We start from the raw sequence: 19,532 nt of genomic DNA on the forward strand, positions 1-19,532 counted from the left end.
ATCAGGTCGGACTGCGGCCCCGCCCACCAACTCCAGTTATACACCACAGCACGGGGGAAGTGCCCTGCAGGTCCTCACCGCTCCAGGGACTATCCAAAATGACCAAACGGAAGAATTCCCCTCAGAAGAATCTCCAGGAAATAACAACAGCTAATGAACTGATCAAAAAGGATTTAAATAATATAACAGAAAGTGAATTTAGAATAATAGTCATAAAATTAATCGCTGGGCTTGAAAACAGTATACAGGACAGCAGAGAATCTCTTGCTACAGAGATCAAGGGACTAAGGAACAGTCACGAGGAGCTGAAAAACGCTTTAAACGAAATGCAAAACAAAATGGAAACCACCACGGCTCGGATTGAAGAGGCAGAGGAGAGAATAGGTGAACTAGAAGATAAAGTTATGGAGAAAGAGGAAGCTGAAAGAAAGAGAGATAAAAAAATCCAGGAGTATGAGGGGAAAATTAGAGAACTAAGTGATACACTAAAAAGAAATAATATATGCATAATTGGTATCCCAGAGGAGGAAGAGAGAGGGAAAGGTGCTGAAGGGGTACTTGAAGAAATTATAGCTGAGAACTTCCCTGAACTGGGGAAGGAAAAAGGCATTGAAATCCAAGAGGCACAGAGAACTCCCTTCAGACGTAACTTGAATCGATCTTCTGCACGACATATCATAGTGAAACTGGCAAAATACAAGGATAAAGAGAAAATTCTGAAAGCAGCAAGGGATAAACGTGCCCTCACATATAAAGGGAGACCTATAAGACTCGTGACTGATCTCTCCTTTGAAACTTGGCAGGCCAGAAAGGCTTGGCACGATATCTTCAGTGTGCTAAACAGAAAAAATATGCAGCCGAGAATCCTTTATCCAGCAAGTCTGTCATTTAGAATAGAAGGAGAGATAAAGGTCTTCCCAAACAAACAAAAACTGAAGGAATTTGTCACCACGAAACCAGCCCTACAAGAGATCCTAAGGGGGATCCTGTGAGACAAAGTACCAGAGACATCACTACAAGCATAAAACATACAGACATCACAATGACTCTAAACCCGTATCTTTCTATAATAACACTGAATGTAAATGGATTAAATGCGCCAACCAAAAGACATAGGGTATCAGAATGGATAAAAAAACAAGACCCATCTATTTGCTGTCTACAAGAGACTCATTTGAGATCTGAGGACACCTTTAGATTGAGAGTGAGGGGATGGAGAACTATTCATCATGCTACTGGAAGCCAAAAGAAAGCTGGAGTAGCCATACTTATATCAGACAAACTAGACTTTAAATTAAAGGCTGTAACAAGAGATGAACAAGGGCATTATATAATAATTACAGGGTCTATCCATCAGGAAGAGCTAACAATTATAAATGTCTATGCGCCAAATACCGGAGCCCCCAGATATATAAAACAGTTACTCATAAACATAAGCAACCTTATTGATAAGAATGTGGTCATTGCAGGGGACTTTAACACCCCACTTACAGAAATGGATAGATCATCTAGACACACAGTCAATGAAGAAACAAGGGCCCTGAATGATACATTGGATCAGATGGACTTGACAGATCTATTTAGAACTCTGCATCCCAAAGCAACAGAATATACTTTCTTCTCGAGTGCACATGGAACATTCTCCAAGATAGATCATATACTGGGTCACAAAACAGCCCTTCATAAGTTTACAAGAATTGAAATTATACCATGCATACTTTCAGACCACAATGCTATGAAGCTTGAAATCAACCACAGGAAAAAGTCTGGAAAACCTCCAAAAGCATGGAGGTTAAAGAACACCCTACTAACGAATGAGTGGGTCAACCAGGCAATTAGAGAAGAAATTAAAAAATATATGGAAACAAACGAAAATGAAAATACAACAATCCAAACTCTTTGGGACGCAGCGAAGGCAGTCCTGAGAGGAAAATACATTGCAATCCAGGCCTATCTCAAGAAACAAGAAAAATCCCAAATACAAAATCTAACAGCACACCTAAAGGAAATAGAAGCAGAACAGCAAAGGCAGCCTAAACCCAGCAGAAGAAGAGAAATCATAAAGATCAGAGCAGAAATAAACAATATAGAATCTAAAAAAACTGTAGAGCAGATCAACGAAACCAAGAGTTGGTTTTTTGAAAAAATAAACAAAATTGACAAACCTCTAGCCAGGCTTCTCAAAAAGAAAAGGGAGATGACCCAAATAGATAAAATCATGAATGAAAATGGAATTATTACAACCAATCCCTCAGAGATACAAACAATTATCAGGGAATACTATGAAAAATTATATGCCAACAAATTGAACAACCTTGAAGAAATGGACAAATTCCTAAACACCCACACTCTTCCAAAACTCAATCAGGAGGAAATAGAAAGCTTGAACAGACCCATAACCAGCGAAGAAATTGAATCGGTTATCAAAAATCTCCCAACAAATAAGAGTCCAGGACCAGATGGCTTCCCAGGGGAGTTCTACCAGACGTTTAAAGCAGAGATAATACCTATCCTTCTCAAGCTATTCCAAGAAATAGAAAGGGAAGGAAAACTTCCAGACTCATTCTATGAAGCCAGTATTACTTTGATTCCTAAACCAGACAGAGACCCAGTAAAAAAAGAGAACTACAGGCCAATATCCCTGATGAATATGGATGCAAAAATTCTCAATAAGATACTAGCAAATCGAATTCAACAGCATATAAAAAGAATTATTCACCATGATCAAGTGGGATTCATTCCTGGGATGCAGGGCTGGTTCAACATTCGCAAATCGATCAACGTGATACATCACATTAACAAAAAAAAAGAGAAGAACCATATGATCCTGTCAATCGATGCAGAAAAGGCCTTTGACAAAATCCAGCACCCTTTCTTAATAAAAACCCTTGAGAAAGTCGGGATAGAAGGAACATACTTAAAGATCATCAAAGCCATTTATGAAAAGCCCACAGCTAACATCATCCTCAATGGGGAAAAACTGAGAGCTTTTTCCCTGAGATCAGGAACACGACAGGGATGCCCACTCTCACCGCTGCTGTTTAATATAGTGCTGGAAGTTCTAGCATCAGCAATCAGACAACAAAAGGAAATCAAAGGCATCCAAATTGGCAAAGATGAAGTCAAGCTTTCGCTTTTTGCAGATGACATGATATTATACATGGAAAATCCGATAGACTCCACCAAAAGTCTGCTAGAACTGATACATGAATTCAGCAAAGTTGCAGGATACAAAATCAATGTACAGAAATCAGTTGCATTCTTATACACTAACAATGAAGCAACAGAAAGACAAATAAAGAAACTGATCCCATTCACAATTGCACCAAGAAGCCTAAAATACCTAGGAATAAATCTAACCAAAGATGTAAAAGATCTGTATGCTGAAAACTATAGAAAGCTTATGCAGGTAATTGAAGAAGATATAAAGAAATGGAAAGACATTCCCTGCTCATGGATTGGAAGAATAAATATTGTCAAAATGTCAATACTACCCAAAGCTATCTACACATTCAATGCAATCCCAATCAAAATTGCACCAGCATTCTTCTTGAAACTAGAACAAGCAATCCTAAAATTCATATGGAACCACAAAAGGCCCCGAATAGCCAAAGTAATTTTGAAGAAGAAGACCAAAGCAGGAGGCATCACAATCCCAGACTTTAGCCTCTACTACAAAGCTGTCATCATCAAGACAGCATGGTATTGGCATAAAAACAGACACATAGACCAATGGAATCGAATAGAAACCCCAGAACTAGACCCACAAACGTATGGCCAACTCATTTTTGACAAAGCAGGAAAGAACATCCAATGGAAAAAAGACAGTCTCTTTAACAAATGGTGCTGGGAGAACTGGACAGCAACATGCAGAAGGTTGAAACTAGACCACTTTCTCACACCATTCACAAAAATAAACTCAAAATGGATAAAGGACCTGAATGTGAGACAGGAAACCATCAAAACCTTAGAGGAGAAAGCAGGAAAAGACCTCTCTGACCTCAGCCGTAGCAATCTCTTACTCGGCACATCCCCAAAGGCAAGGGAATTAAAAGCAAAAGTGAATTACTGGGACCTTATGAAGATAAAAAGCTTCTGCACAGCAAAGGAAACAACCAACAAAACTAAAAGGCAACCAACGGAATGGGAAAAGATATTTGCAAATGTCACATCGGACAAAGGGCTAGTATCCAAAATCTATAAAGAGCTCATCAAACTCCACACCCGAAAAACAAATAACCCAGTGAAGAAATGGGCAGAAAACATGAATAGACACTTCTCTAAAGAAGACATCCGGATGGCCAACAGGCACATGAAAAGATGTTCAACGTCGCTCCTCATCAGGGAAATACAAATCAAAACCACACTCAGATACCACCTCACGCCAGTCAGAGTGGCCAAAATGAAGAAATCAGGAGACTATAGATGCTGGAGAGGATGTGGAGAGACGGGAACCCTCTTGCACTGTTGGTGGGAATGCAAATTGGTGCAGCCGCTCTGGAAAGCAGTGTGGAGGTTCCTCAGAAAATTAAAAATAGACCTACCCTATGACCCAGCAATAGCACTGCTAGGAATTTATCCAAGGGATACAGGAGTACTGATGCATAGGGGCACTTGTACCCCAATGTTTATAGCAGCACTCTCAACAATAGCCAAATGATGGAAAGAGCCTAAATGTCCATCAACTGATGAATGGATAAAGAAATTGTGGTTTATATACACAATGGAATACTACGTGGCAATGAGAAAAAATGAAATATGGCCTTTTGTAGCAACGTGGATGGAACTGGAGAGTGTGATGCTAAGTGAAATAAGCCATACAGAGAAAGACAGATACCATATGGTTTCACTCTTATGTGGATCCTGAGAAACGTAACAGAAACCCATGGGGGAGGGGAAGGGAAAAAAAAAAAAAAAAGAGGTTAGAGTGGGAGAGAGCCAAAGCATAAGAGACTGTTAAAAACTGAGAACAAACTGAGGGTTGATGGGGGGTGGGAGGGAGGGCAGGGTGGGTGATGGGTATTGAGGAGGGCACCTTTTGGGATGAGCACTGGGTGTTGTATGGAAACCAATTTGACAGTAAATTTCATATATTAAAAAATAAATAAATAAATAAATAAATTAAAAAAAAAAAAAATACCAGCAAGTGGGGCGCCTGGGTGGCGCAGTCGGTTAAGCGTCCGACTTCAGCCAGGTCACGATCTCGCGGTCTGTGAGTTCGAGCCCCGCGTCAGGCTCCGGGCTGATGGCTCGGAGCCTGGAGCCTGTTTCCGATTCTGTGTCTCCCTCTCTCTCTGCCCCTCCCCCGTTCATGCTCTGTCTCTCTCTGTCCCAAAAAAAAAAAAAAAAAAAAAAAAAAAAATACCAGCAAGTATGAGATCCTGGAGGACAGAGTATAAAGTCCTAGGGCTCTTTGATGGCTTCCTTCCAACACAGAGCAACACAGATGCACAGCCGCTAAGGAAGCAGCCTGGACCTACATGGCCAGTGACTCTGCCATTTATCACCTGTGCCCCCCGTGGTGAGTTAACTGACTGTGCCTCAGTTTCTTCACCTTTTTAATGGAGCCAAGAAATTATCTCAAATGTTTTTTTTTTGTGAACTATGAATGAGTTAATACTAGCAAAACACTTAGAATAGTGGCATATAGTAGGAGCTCAAAATGAACTGTTTTCACCATGATTCCCATAAGCATCATCACCATACCTCTTGACACAGCATCTACTAAATATTATGCCATTTACACATGAGGACTGGCTGATATGGATCACACACAGCAATTCCATAAGCCATACCAGACAGTTGCTTTCAATAATTATGCCAGAAGAAATGAAAGAACCAGTCTATTGTATTCATCCTAGACAACTGGGCTTCAATCTGGAATCATCCCTTTTCTTATTACCTCCTATTTGGAAACGAATGTTTCCAAGCACAGATGTTGTTCCAAAACAATCTGACATACACAAGTCAGAGCTTATAAAACAAATACATTAGATGTTGAATGATCAATATACAAAAAGATCCCAACCAGAGTTGCTTTAAATAAGTGATTCTTATGCAGAGATGCATCCCAGAATCACATGTGGAGCTTTAAAAAACACACGTGTCCTGGGGCGCCTGGGTGGCGCAGTCGGTTAAGCGTCCGGCTTCAGCCAGGTCACGATCTCGCGGTCCGTGAGTTCGAGCCCCGCGTCAGGCTCTGGGCCGATGGCTCGGAGCCTGGAGCCTGTTTCCGATTCTGTGTCTCCCTCTCTCTCTGCCCCTCCCCCGTTCATGCTCTGTCTCTCTCTGTCCCAAAAATAAATAAAAAAAAATGTTGAAAAAAAAAAACAAACAAACAAAAAAAAAAAAACACGTGTCCAGGAACCCAGCCAGGAGACTCTGATTCTATAGGTATCTTCTTTCCAAAGAGCTACTGTGATTCCAATGTGTGCCCCGTTAAGAATTCTAGTAATCTTGGGGTGCCTGGGTGGCTCAGTCCGTCAAGCATCTGACTCTTGGTTTCAGCTCCAGTCATGATCTCACCGTCCATGGGTTCAAGCCCCACATTGAGCTCTGTGCTGACCGTGCAGAACCTGCCTGGGATCCTCTCTCTCCCTCTCTCTCTGCCCCTTCCCTTCTCATGCATGCACTCTCTCTCTCTCTCTCTTTCTCAAATAAATAAACTTGAGAAAAAAAAGAATTCTAGTAATCTCTACACCCAGCAAGGGGCTCGAACTCACGACCTCAAGCTCAAGAGTCACATGCTTTTGCCAAGAGTCACATGTTTTTCTGACTGAGCCACCCAGATGCTCCTTCTCCTAATTAGGAATTCTGACTAGGAATCAGGGGCTTCAGCTCTCGGTGCACTAAAAAATCCTATGCTAAGCCCCTCCTAGCCACTGAGCAATCACATTTTTTAAAGTTTTTATTCTAATTCGTTTAACATACCGTGTTATATTAGTTTCAGGTGTATGATATAGTTATTCAATACTTCCATACATTACCCAATGCTCATCACCTGACAAGTGCACTCCTTAATCCCCATCACCTATTTAACCCATTCCCTCCACTGATAACCATCAGTTTGTTCTCTATAATTGAGAGTCTGTTTCCTTGTTTCTCTTTTTCTCTTTGTTTTGTTTCTTAAATCCCACATATGAGTGAAATCATATGATGAGCAATCATATTTTAAAAATTCTTTTTTTATATTTATTTATTTTGGGGAAGAGCACAATAGGGGAGAAGGACAAAAAAGAAGGGGACAGAGGATCTGAGGCGGGCTCTGCACTGACAGGCTGACAGCAGTGAGCCCAATGTGGGGCTTGAACCCACCAACCATGAGATCATGACCCGAGCTGAAGTCAGACGCTCAACTGACTGAGCCACCCAGGTGTCCTTAAAAATTCTCTAAGATGATTCTCATGAGCAGTCAGGGCTGAGAGTCACTGCTTTAAACAATAAAATTTTCTGACAAATGAAAGGCATGATTTATTTACATATATATTTTCTGAGGCATATCTACAGGTGACTCTTGATTGCAAGGTAAAGGGGAGGTAAAAGGACAGGGAGTTCATTTCATGGATAACCCAGTATCACAGTGGCAAAAGAGTCCACTCTTGATTATCTGGGGGAGAATTAAGTGGTTTACAAACTGATCATGATTCAGGCTCAGCAGGGCATGAGGACGGGCTCACTTCTCCCAACCCCCTTCCCAGCTCTGGCCTCCACACCTGCCTTCAACAGCACAGGTTCTTAGGAACATGCAAGTAGCAGGCCTGTGCTAATTATCCTGAATCTCAACTTTACTTTCACTGTGGTTAATGTGCAAACTCATTAATCAGCAGCACAATAATAAAGAGGCAACTAACTATGCTTTGTATAGGTGAGGTCTACTCTTGTTGAAAACAAGCAACACATGGAGAGTTCATTTTTATTCATTTTCAACTTTATGTGTCCAAGCAACTTTAACTGGGCAATGATAGGGCAGTTTTAAATCTGACAGTAAGTCATGTGTCATTGCTTCCAGAATTCTAAATATTTCAGGCTTTCAGACATAATCAATACTGTGGAGAAACTCCATTTTGAAGTTTATAAATACAGATTTAAAGGCATGATGGATACAAACTAATAATGTTTGCCACTTAATTCTGATATAAAGTCTGTGTTTTATATTAAGCATCCTTCTAAAGTAAATGCTTCTCATTAGTCTTGCAAAGTACACCTAGACCCTTCCCTTTAGCCTCTCTTTGAGGAATTAGCTTCATCTCTCTTCTATAATAAATGAGATACCAGACACTAAATAACTTAACACACCTCTTTCAGATTTTGTTTTCCCCTTTCCTCCAAGTTTGTATTTTGAAGGTATTCAAACAAATTAAGAAGTTGAAAAAACTATATAAGAAACACCATTTGCACTTCACCTAAATTCAACATTAACATTTTGCCATGTTTGCACGAGCTCTCTCTCTCTCTCTACACATGTATTTTTCTTTTGGCTGAACCATTTGAAAATCAGTGGCTGACTCAATGATTACTTCATTGCTGAAAACTACAGCATGCATACCTCCAGAACAGAGACATTACCCTGTAAAGTTTCAATAATGTTGTCACTGTTAACAAAACTAACAATGATTTTCTAACAATACAGCGAGTACATTGTCAAATGTCCTCATTTGTCCCTAAAATGTCTTCATGTCATTCATACTTTTTTTTTTTTTTTTTTGAATCTCTGGTGATTTTATTATGAAGTTGTGTGGCCAGGAATAATGTATGTGTTCCACAAGGAACACCTGTCAGATCATGGGATTCTCTGTGGTCATTGGAGAAAGCAACTTCCTACCTCTGCAGTTATCAACTTAAGATTTATTTGTAAAGGTTTCAAGATGTCCTAAGCTCTTCTTTCCCTTGACTAGTCTAGAGAGTTGTTTGTGACATCCACAGAGGTGCTTTTCAAACTGAAGCAGCAACAAACTCAATAAGAGAACACCAGCTTTACCTTTAAAGTTCTCTTTATCCTTTCTTTTCACAAATTTTTCATTCTGTTTAAAGCTACCCCTTCCAGCCTCCCTGAGTAAGCAGGTGTTGGCAGTAGCTATGAGGTAATGGTGCGAAACCCCTCAGAAGCCTGTTCACCACCTGTAGCATGGCAATCATCCATATTTTAAGGTTGATGTGCGGATATGGAGAGGTAGTGTACCTGGCAGTGGGAGTAGTGGTGATGGTGGTAGTGATGGTGAGGTCATGGTGATGATGGGGGTGATGGTCCCAATTTCAGACCCTTGCCCCCAAGTAAATATACATTCAGAAATATAAACCATCATTAGATTCAATCAAGCATTTAAGATTCCATTATAGAACTAGGCACATACTTTATATATGACCAAAGTGTTACTGATACCTAAGGAATCTCCTATCACCTGCAATTTTGTAAGTTTTGTGGGTTTTCCTTAGTCATGGAGAATAACAGGCATTTCTACACTGGTGTTATAATATATCCACTAACGTCTCATTTCAATTGGGAACATGAAGAGATCAGAATCACCCAACCTGGATAATGACCACAGCCAACCAAGAGAGAGCACCTCAGAAAATCTCAACCAATACCTGCGCAATACCTTAACACCCAAGAGCTTAGCTCCATTATTTGAAACAAGTGCCTTCTTTAGTGCTAATACCCACTTAAACCATGACATGCTATCGCACCTATAATTATTCTACAAAGGCTGTTTGTGTCTGACAACACACTGAATGGCTACTGTATTCACCTCTGTAAAACCTGCTCACTAAGAATGTTCCAGAGAGTGTAAAGCAATAAAATATTAATTGCAGGTTCTTGTGAAATTCCATGTACATCTGTACGTCTGGAAGTCAGCATGTCCCAAACACATGGGAGTCCCTGAAATCTGACTACTGGCTACTTAAACCTCTAACTTGTTGATAATGTTACTATCACGTATTTACCTGCTCCAATTTACCTTCATTGTTCAGTGAATAAGTAAGTGTAGCATGATTTCATCAATTATTTACATTGCTTGAATATGATAAGCCACCTTCAAAATTAGTTTTATGGCCCATTGTTAGCTCATGACTTCACATTTAAAATCAAGTATCGTGTGTATCCAGAATAATGAATAACCCTGAGCCCATATGCAGCAGGATTGCACTGCTGGACCTTCCTGCATTAAGCCAGTATCTATTCAACCACAATGATCAGAAAGAAGAAACTGTGTGAACACCAGCAGAGATTCTGGTAGAAAACAAAATACTGTCATATCTTGAGAAGGCCCATCACAGGCAGCTTTGAAGCTAAGGGATCAAAGACTTGACCAATCTCATCTTTAACTACTTGCTAAAAACAATTCTAGCAAGTTCCAGCATGCACCCACAGTTTGTTTAGGAAAATCAAACACTCATGTGGATAATGTCAGCAACTTTAGCTACCAATTATTATTAACTCTCTTCAAAAAAACTGAAATAGATTTGATCTAGAAATGAGAAAGGAATCTGTGTCATTCTTAGGACTTTCTGAGTTCCTCTCTGTGGGCTTTTGGGGATTCACCTGCAGAAGACCAGGCTATTTCTGTGTATGGCACAACAGATTTCTTTCTCCCCTCCCCCATCTTTTTTTACAATTGATTTTTTTCCTTTTTCCCTGGCAGTACAAGAAGATTTACAAATGCAAAATCAAACATGCAGAGGTACAGATTTTGTCACAGAACAAAGAGCTCAATTCAATCACAGCAATGAAAGTTCAACAATCCAACAATATTTTAAGGAGGAAGCATACCTGCTCTTTGGATGGTACAAGGAGTTCTTCAATCATCATGCTGTCCCGCGCATAGGAGCTTCTGTTCAAGGTGTACGACCTATCCGAACTGAAGGAGCGGAGGCTGTTGTATTTACAGTTAACCATTCAAGAGTGGTGGATGATGATGAGATGAACAAAATAAAATTAATGCATGCAAGTTTGAAAACAGGCAAGATGGCTAAAAATATCAACAGAAGTTGTTCTTGAAAAGACATTATCAAAAATAAAATCCCTTAAATTTGAGGAAATCTCTTAAGCTTAAACAATTTCATGATCAGATTTTGTTTAAAATTAGGCTAAATGGTGTTAAACCTGTGACAATATGAAATGAATGAAAACTCTGGATGTTTCACTATGATAGTTGAACTAACAGGGTAACTGAGGGTAACTGAGAAGAACCAGATGACTATAGATAATTTGATAGTTTAAGAGATTTTTCTATGGTAAGGCCTTATCTCAGAGTCTCCTTTATCTGTTTACCTTGTACTATTGAATGGAATTATGTCTGCTTCAAATGGGTCTGTTCATAAGTCTTTGGAAACTAGCTATGGGTTTGACCTATTAAGAGTTCTGGTTTATAGCTGTACTCATGGAAAACATCAAAAAGGAAATAGTATGACAAATATATCTTACATGATCTTTGCCATCTTTCTCACCTTGAAAAATTCAAATTTCATGTATGGTGATTTTATCTTTCCACACTCTACTCTTTTCTTCCTTGTGCCTTAAATTGTTCTCCTTTCTAGCTTCTTTTAAATCCTCTACACAGCCCCTGACTTTCCCAGAGTGCAAGCCCCCTGATGTCCTGAAGTGCCTCTCATATACTGACCTCTAAACTAAAAACCAATATGGAGGGTTGCAGGGGGTGGCAGCAGAAGGGAGTGAAGATGGTTGAAACATACGAACTTCCAGTTATAAAATAAGTCGGTCCTGGGAATACATACACATCATGGTGACTTAGTTAATAATACTGGATCAAGTATTTGAATGCTGCTAAGAGAGTGACTATGTGTGGTGATGGATGTTAACTTGATTTATTATGGTCATCATTACTTTGTATACCTGAAACTAACATGTAATATGTCAATTACCTCTCAACTTAAAAAAAAAAAAAAGAGTAAGGGATGCTGGGAAGCTTGCACATATGCACATAGGACATGCAGGCTGATTGGGCTCACAACTAATCTGAGCCTTGGCAGAACACCTTGTGATTAATCCTCTGCAAACAGAGGACAGAAACTTGTGGGGAGGTGTTTGAAGCCATCTGCCTCTTACCTCTCTATCCCACCTAATATGATAGGCTGTAATAAGGTAATTTCTCATTGTCTCTTGTTTCCAATGAGGTCTGACACTTCCTGCCCCACCCTCCTTGGAATAAGCTGCAGAGCATGAAATCACTTAGCTGCAGTCTAGAGTCGACCCCCTGCAATGCAGCATCCCACAGCATCCCACAACTACCGTAGAACCTTTTGTTCTGGTGTTGTCCTTATTGGTATGGAGGACAAAGATGGTGGGAAGTTGCTACCTGTCACTGCCCATGTAAGTAATATACTGAATCTAAAATGTAGCCACTTGAATCTTTATCAGTAGAATCAGTAAGACGTTGGCCTTGGCCTTGGCTTGTGTAAAAGGGCAAAGAAGATGAAAACAAGAACGGTTCCTTGCTTTGCACAAAATGACTTCTTTTCCCCAATGTTCCCTATACTAAACATTACCCAAGGTGGGTATTTTATATCAAGTTACAGAGGCCCCTGAATTATAGGAATCATTCAAAGGGTCCACACGAATGAGGAGATGCATTCTTCTAGGATTAGAGCCTTGGCTTCCACCAGAATCCTTGGGGGATTTTCGACCTCAAAATAACCATCATTCTAGAGTCATTATCTAGTGTATTCAGCAAATACACTGATTCTTATTAGTAAGGCACAATATTAGAGACTGGATATAGAAGCAAATACAAAAAGAACTAAGCCTTATTTCTGCACAGAGATTACCTAGTAAGCCATGTATCTGGCCACTTGCATGGGCGGGCCTTCTGGACCCAGTCACATGATACATAACTCTTCCTTTTTTTTTCTGGGTTACTTGCAAACAATTTTTTGCAAACTGCGTTACTTGCAAACATCCCCCTATCACTCCTGTTTCTAGCCCCTTACCATCCCTCAAATACAATATAAACTTCCCAAAAGCAGATACTGCCCAAGAGAACTTTCTGCAATGACAGGCACTGTTCAATACGTTGGCCACTGGCCAGGTATGGCTGCTGAGCACCTGAGGTGTGGTTATTGTGACTGAAGAATTGAACTGATTGTTACTTAATTTTAACTAATTTTAATTTAAATAATCTTATGTAGCTAGGGGCTATACCATTAGCGTAACTTCTAAGTAGTCATAGCAAGGGTCCATATCCCCCAGTGATATGGTTGGGAGACACCACATTCATTTCTTTAAGTTCTGGTTCCCATTGTACATGGTAACGCTGTGGTATGTAAGAACAACTTTATGGTAGATGTGAACAAACATGTAAACATTAAAAAAATTATTACATATTCATTTCAACTTCAGCTTTAAAAAAATCTAAGATTTGTTGATTTTTAAAAAATATTCTCTTTCTTTTAACTTCTATATGAGTGACAACTGAAGAATATCCTAGAACTGGGTGCCGTCAACGGGAAAGCCTAAAGATGTCTTTCTTTTACATAACGTCTAAGTTCCTACTCCTCACTGTTCTGGACCAAGTTACGTTAGACAGATGGAGTTCATTAAGCTTCACTCTGAATCCTTAATACATCGAAGTCCTTTCAGCTACTAAAACTAGATATTATTTGCATGGGGGTCTGGAAAGCATTAAATTGTTTTCAACTAAGGTCAACTATATTATTTGTAGCCATCAGTATACCCTACGTGTTAAATATAGGAAGTGTTAGAAAAACACATGCCTCAGAAGTCTAAAATTATATGAATGTACCTAGCACAACCCAAACAAAACAGCAACCAGCAAACAAACTGCTTTTCAAATCAAGATTTTTTCTTCAAACCCAGTGAAAGTTCTCCAGTTACTTCATGCATTACACAAACTTAGTTAAAGGAAAGAAATTCCTTAAGTACTCAATTTTGCATTAAGTCACATTTCTTGTTATACATTCAGTTACTTGCTAATTTTCTAAGAATTACAAAAATGATTTTCTAATGCAGAGCAGGAAAAAAATAAGCACATTGCAGCACATCACAGCACAGCACAGCACAATGCTGAAGAAAATAAAAATCAGAAAATGAGTCAGGGAAGGGCAGAAAAACACTGCAAAAGTGACATATCTTCTTACCTGATCTTGGGACTAATTTAAAGTATTTTTAGAAAAACACAGGAGAAGTAGAAAGCAAAAAAATTAGACAGGGAAAAAAGAAAAAAATGTTATGGTTGAATGAGTTACACACTTAATGTATTCCTTTTTAAATGTTACACTCAGAATATTTGGTAATACTCTAACAATACTTTAAGAAATATATCAGTGTTATAGTTTTGTCTTCTTTTTTTTTTTTTCAGATTTGCCTCTGAGCATAACATGACTTGCCAATGTAAAAAAAATGAGTTACATATAATAGCAACAAATAATAATGGGTGCAATCAAAACCAGAAGTGTGAAAGCCTTAGGAAAATATGCTGGTGTCATCTCTCCCTGAATGTCAGCCTCTATAATTTTCTATATACAAATGATTGACTCACAAAATGCAGCTTTTACATATCATCTGAGGAAGAGAATCAGCTAGTTATTGGATTACAAAAGCTATTAAGCCTCTAAGTAGAATTTTCCCTTGAGATCCTTTGAGACTCTGTATGTTTTTCAGTTTAACTCATGGCTCTGTATGATTACATGAGATATTACATATTTTTAAACAGTTATTTTCCTCTTCTTATTAATGATCCCCTGTTACACTGAGATCTTAAGGACTTTTATAAATATATTTATAAAGCAAAAATTCTATGAAGTTACATAAGGTTCCAAGTTGTATTAATAAAAAGACTAGCTCAAAGAAAAATCAATTCAGTATCTAAACTTGGCCACATCAACAACACTGAGAATAAACTCCCAGGCTTACTTTGTGGGAAGTGCCATTTACTATTAGACAATGAAACTTTTTACAACAGATCCTTAAACTATAGGAAAATGTCCCCAGGGTTCTAGCTTAGAAAGTTTAATTATTAGCTTTAAAATAACTTGACTGTCAGCAAACATGCTGTTAAACCAACCAGGGAAAAGAAGTCCCCAGATTCTGGACAAGGTCCTGTTTCTTTCAACCAGTGTCAGGTAAGTTTGAGCCAAGGTTTTTCACATGCAAAAGTTTTATACTTCAGTTTTAAAGGCTGAATTTGCTACCATTCCTGTCTGCGACTTTGGGTAAGTCATTGCAACGCTCCTAACATGTCCATAGTAAACAAAGTAATGCCACAGTTTTAGAGAGATACCCAAACACTTGGTAGACAATTCTAATAAGCTATATGTAATCTTTTTTAGAATGCTCTCTTAAGTTTCAATCATGAATTATTCTTTCAGTGTTAGAGAATAGTGAACAATCAATACAACTATTTCATACTTAGTGGAAAATAAGATTTTTCTTTCACTATGGAACAAAATTTAATTTTTAAACATGGAGACCACACTGACTCTCCCAGTTTTATCAGTGAGCTCTTTTGCCATCATGCTTGAAGCATGACTGCAAGGTGGGGAAAAAAGAACCAACACTCAACATGTTCAATCACGTAAAACCAAGGACTGAGAAACCACAAAAGAAAACAGCAGAGCATGTATACCAGAGTTGAGAACATTTGAGAACATTCTACCAAATTCACATCCTCATCCAAAGAGCACATTTGGGGATAATGTGAACAATGAAAATGATTTTGGTTTATGACAAATCATGGTTGTATTAAGGTAACTATGAAAAACAGCAACAATAAAATACCTGGCGGAACGGGCCCCAAGACTAAAGCCCATGTAGCCCTCTGCAGGGAGAGAGTCATCGCCCAGCTCCTTAAGGTCCTGGGGCCCCAGGTATTTGTCCGTGTCACCTGTCATTGCGTCCTCACCTGTGGATGGACAAAGCAAACCACAATCAGAAGCTTCCCTTTTGAAAATGCATTTGTTGTGGGGAAAACCGCTCCTTTGATCACCAGCAAATCACTCATTTTCTCATAATCCCCTACCCCCTGGATAATATCTGTAACTGCCATTTAGAAGGAAAAAGCATAGGTAGAGGTTAGTCCATAATTTCAAGAGTGAATTTAAGTAGCGAAAGAGCTCCTGGTGTTAAGTTTTCCATATTAAAATGTCTCCCCTGTCTCATTTCCCCTCCTCAAGCCCCGGCTGACTAGAAGGCTGACTAGAACGGTGGATCTTTTACTTCGGTTAGCTTTCCATGCCTCACTATGACAAGGGCAGCTCGTCTGAATGGACGTGGATTGCAAAATAAGAGCCACCTCTCCATTACCGTTCTGGAAAATCATATATGGGAAGGGAATGGACTTTCTTTTTCAAAATGGTCTTCTCACACACAGGATTCCAGTTCGGGGCTTATGGAAGAAACTAGCAAGTTATTTAATCTGAACTATTACTGCTTAATAGTTCAAGGAAAACCTTGAAACACATCAATTTTGAACTGTTTCTACACCAACCACAGTAACAGCTCAGTGCAGCTGCCCCAGGGCTGGAACCCTACTTGGGAAGGAGCTCTACTTTCTGTAGAGACCAAATGTAGAGACCAGCAGTTTGAAAGGACTGATATAAATTGCTCTTTGCCCATCAATACAAAGAGTTAATTTCGTAAAACTTTTACTAGCTACATATGCACAGCATGACCTCACGGGAAAACCACATTCCAAGAGTGACAGAGCAGGTTTTTCAAATGCCTTTTGCCCTCTGGGACGTTTCCCATCCTTTTCAAAACGTATCACAGACTGTGGAAAAGTTCATTCCGAAAACAGGCAAGCCTATCTCCTTTTTACGACTCTCCTTGTCTTTCTGGACACAAGCATGTCTGGCTGAGAGAGATCTCAAAAGCATGTATGTTATGTTTTCTCAAAGGTAAGTGATTCATCTGTTCCAGCTATATTTTCCAATTCCTTCATTTGCTACCATTTATAATTTCCATTCATTTAAACCCAGGAAACCACAGAGCTTAGCTTTTAAACTACCAATCAAGTCTAAAAATACACTGTCAACTACTGTTTTTGCAAATATAAAAACTAAACAGATCTGTTTTCTACTACTACCCGGTACCAAGAGATTATTTTAAGTAACTATTCACAGCTGGGCTATTTGCACATTCACTGCACATGAAACAAAAACAGCACACACCAAGTACAACTTAAAGAAAGAGCTTACTCTGCGGTAAAGCCATTTCCACCAGGCGGGGCTGATCAAATGTTTTCCTGATGTTTCCAGGAATTCCTTAGGCAGTGATTTAGAATATACCTCCGAATCAGCCCAAACAAACCGACCCCTGGGGGTGTATTCACGTCTTCACCACCACCGCAGAGTCCTGCTCAGCATCTTTGTCTTCTTGTAGGCAGTGGAGGACTTACACATCTTTTTCTACTCATCAGAGTGCAAAGATTTTCGATCTTTCAGACCAGAAAAAATAAAAATAAAAAAGAGCAAAACCTGGCTACACTTAATTGAGAAGACCCTTTTGATCACTCTGCAGACATCCTTTCAAAGCTCCTTCTGATTGGACCAAGAACTCCGCTGGCAAGCCTCTAGCAGGACCGAATGGTGACATAAATGCAAGCCCTTGAGTTATTTGTATGTAAATATGAGGACTGCTCCAGTGTAGACTTTCGGTAATTTGATACCAATGCCCGGTGCCTAACCGGGTAACCGAGACCGCCTTAAATCTAGGGAGAGCCGGCGAGCGGGGTGCTGCGTTTAGTCAGGAGGTCACTCTTCTCCAACATGAATGAAGAAACAGCCAAGCCAGGTAGAAGAAAAAAACAGAACAAAACAAAGAAATGGCCCAGGCGGGGAGTGGCAGGGAGCTCCAGGCAAACTTTCAACTTTGTTCTCAGCTGGGAACACCGGGAGCCCTGGTTATTTATGGTCCCTGTCAGGTGGAAGGAGGAGAAAAAAAGAGCCAGAGGGAGGGCCTGCCCTTGAGCCGAGGTGCTGAAACTGTGGGGCTGCGGGAAGCCGCAGCGATTCCAGAAGCTCTCCGAGAAGCGCCTGAGAGTACATGGATCCCCACTGCTTTTTGTCAAGAGTTGGAAGAAAGGAGCAGAAGGAAAAAACAAGTGAATGTCTGCTTTATTTTGGGCATAAGTTCTTTCGACTCTTTAACCCACTCAAAGGAACTAACTGGTCATCCCTCCACCACCAACCCCCCCCCCCCCCCCACCCCGGCCCCCTTGAGAAGGCTCTGGAGATAGCTCCCAGCAGAGAGGAAGAAGCATTTGCTGCGAAGGGCAGGAAACAGCCCGGAGGAGGCACTGCTGTCACTTTGCTGTTGCGGTGTTTCCCTCCCTCTGGGACTCCTGGCCTCTCTCTGGGTCTCCCGGCCTCCCTTCCCAGCTGCTCCACCCTGTCTGTGTCGGCAAGTGGAGGAGAAAACTAGCAGGAATTCTGCATCCTCCATTTGGGTACACTAGAGAGGCATTTTCAATTTCTTTTTTCTCAGAATAGCTGGAAAATGAGGTTAGAGAGTAAGTAAAGGGTTTTGAACGGTCTTGCTGAAATCAGTGGCATATGGTACTTTTCTCTGATTGGGTCTCTATCTCTTGGGTTGTTATCTAAAGATACAGAAATTTGATGGGGCACCTGGGTGGCTCGTCGGTTAAGCATCCGACTTCGGCTCAGGTCATGATCTCACGGTCCGTGAGTTCGAGCCCCGCATCAGGCTCTGTGCTGACAGCTCAGAGCCTGGAGCCCATTTCAGATTCTGTCTCCCTCTCTCTCTGCTCCTCTCCTGTTCATGCTCTGTCTCTCTCTGTCTCAAAAATAAATAAACGTTAAAAAAAATTTAAAAAAAAATAATAAAGATACAGAAATTTGAATCTGTATAACTGATGAAGTGGGGTACAGATTTATTTTTCCTGGATAAATGCCTCAATCAATGAATCAATGGCTCATCTAATATTAAGACAATTGGAGACCTGGTGCTTTAATTTGACGAGACTGACTGTAGTCAGCACTGTAATTATGCCGCGATAGAAGGAAAGCCATTTATAATGCCTGGTACATATTGAAAAATACTCCCAAGCAAAAGAAAAATTTTCAGTTTTGTAAAGAATGGAAGGGGAAGTCATGGTTAGAATGGATAAAAGGGCTAAACATTAATCTGTTTTCCACATCTGCACTTAAAATCCAAACTGCTTAGCGAAACCTCATTCAACGACTGTTGCTCATTCAAGCTCCCTAACAAGGGCTGCAGTGAACAAGTTCCTTCCTTTTGACTTCTTGGCCAGTCTTTCTCTTTCTCTGGCCACTCCTCCACACCTGTTGCCCTTCTGTCAAACAGAATTATTTCCGTCCCTAGAATTCCTGAAACACTTTAGACTTTGAACCACCACATAGGGTGCACTCTTGATGGAACCTTCACCCCTCTACTTCTCCAATCTTTGACTCTAAATTTCCTCCCATCCTGTACTCACCATCTTAAGTTAGTGGTTCTGCATGTGGGCTTCCCTTATCAGAGTGTACTGCCGGTGAAAACATCTGTTTAGTCTCTCCCACTGGAGAGTGAGAGCCCCTAG

General features: G+C 40.1%; 1 protein-coding gene across 30 annotated transcripts in view; it reads right to left on the bottom strand.

Moving 5' to 3' along the window:
- ANK3 (ankyrin 3) overlaps positions 1-19,532 on the bottom strand; it is a 342,851-nt gene that overhangs the window by 93,969 nt on the left and 229,350 nt on the right. For 27 of the 30 annotated variants that reach the window (XM_058696391.1, XM_058696392.1, XM_058696389.1 and 24 more), the window contains 2 exons: positions 15,752-15,875; positions 10,769-10,871 (listed from right to left, as the gene is read on the bottom strand). In XM_058696391.1, the coding sequence (XP_058552374.1) occupies positions 10,769-10,871; positions 15,752-15,875 (227 nt within the window). Of the gene's footprint in view, positions 1-10,768; positions 10,872-15,751; positions 15,876-17,169; positions 18,093-19,532 lie in introns of those variants that run through there. The other 3 variants (XM_058696399.1, XM_058696408.1, XM_058696418.1) reach the window with 2 other exon arrangements.

This window comes from Neofelis nebulosa, chromosome 13 (assembly GCF_028018385.1).
Source record: "Neofelis nebulosa isolate mNeoNeb1 chromosome 13, mNeoNeb1.pri, whole genome shotgun sequence".
Lineage (NCBI taxonomy): Eukaryota > Metazoa > Chordata > Mammalia > Carnivora > Felidae > Neofelis > Neofelis nebulosa.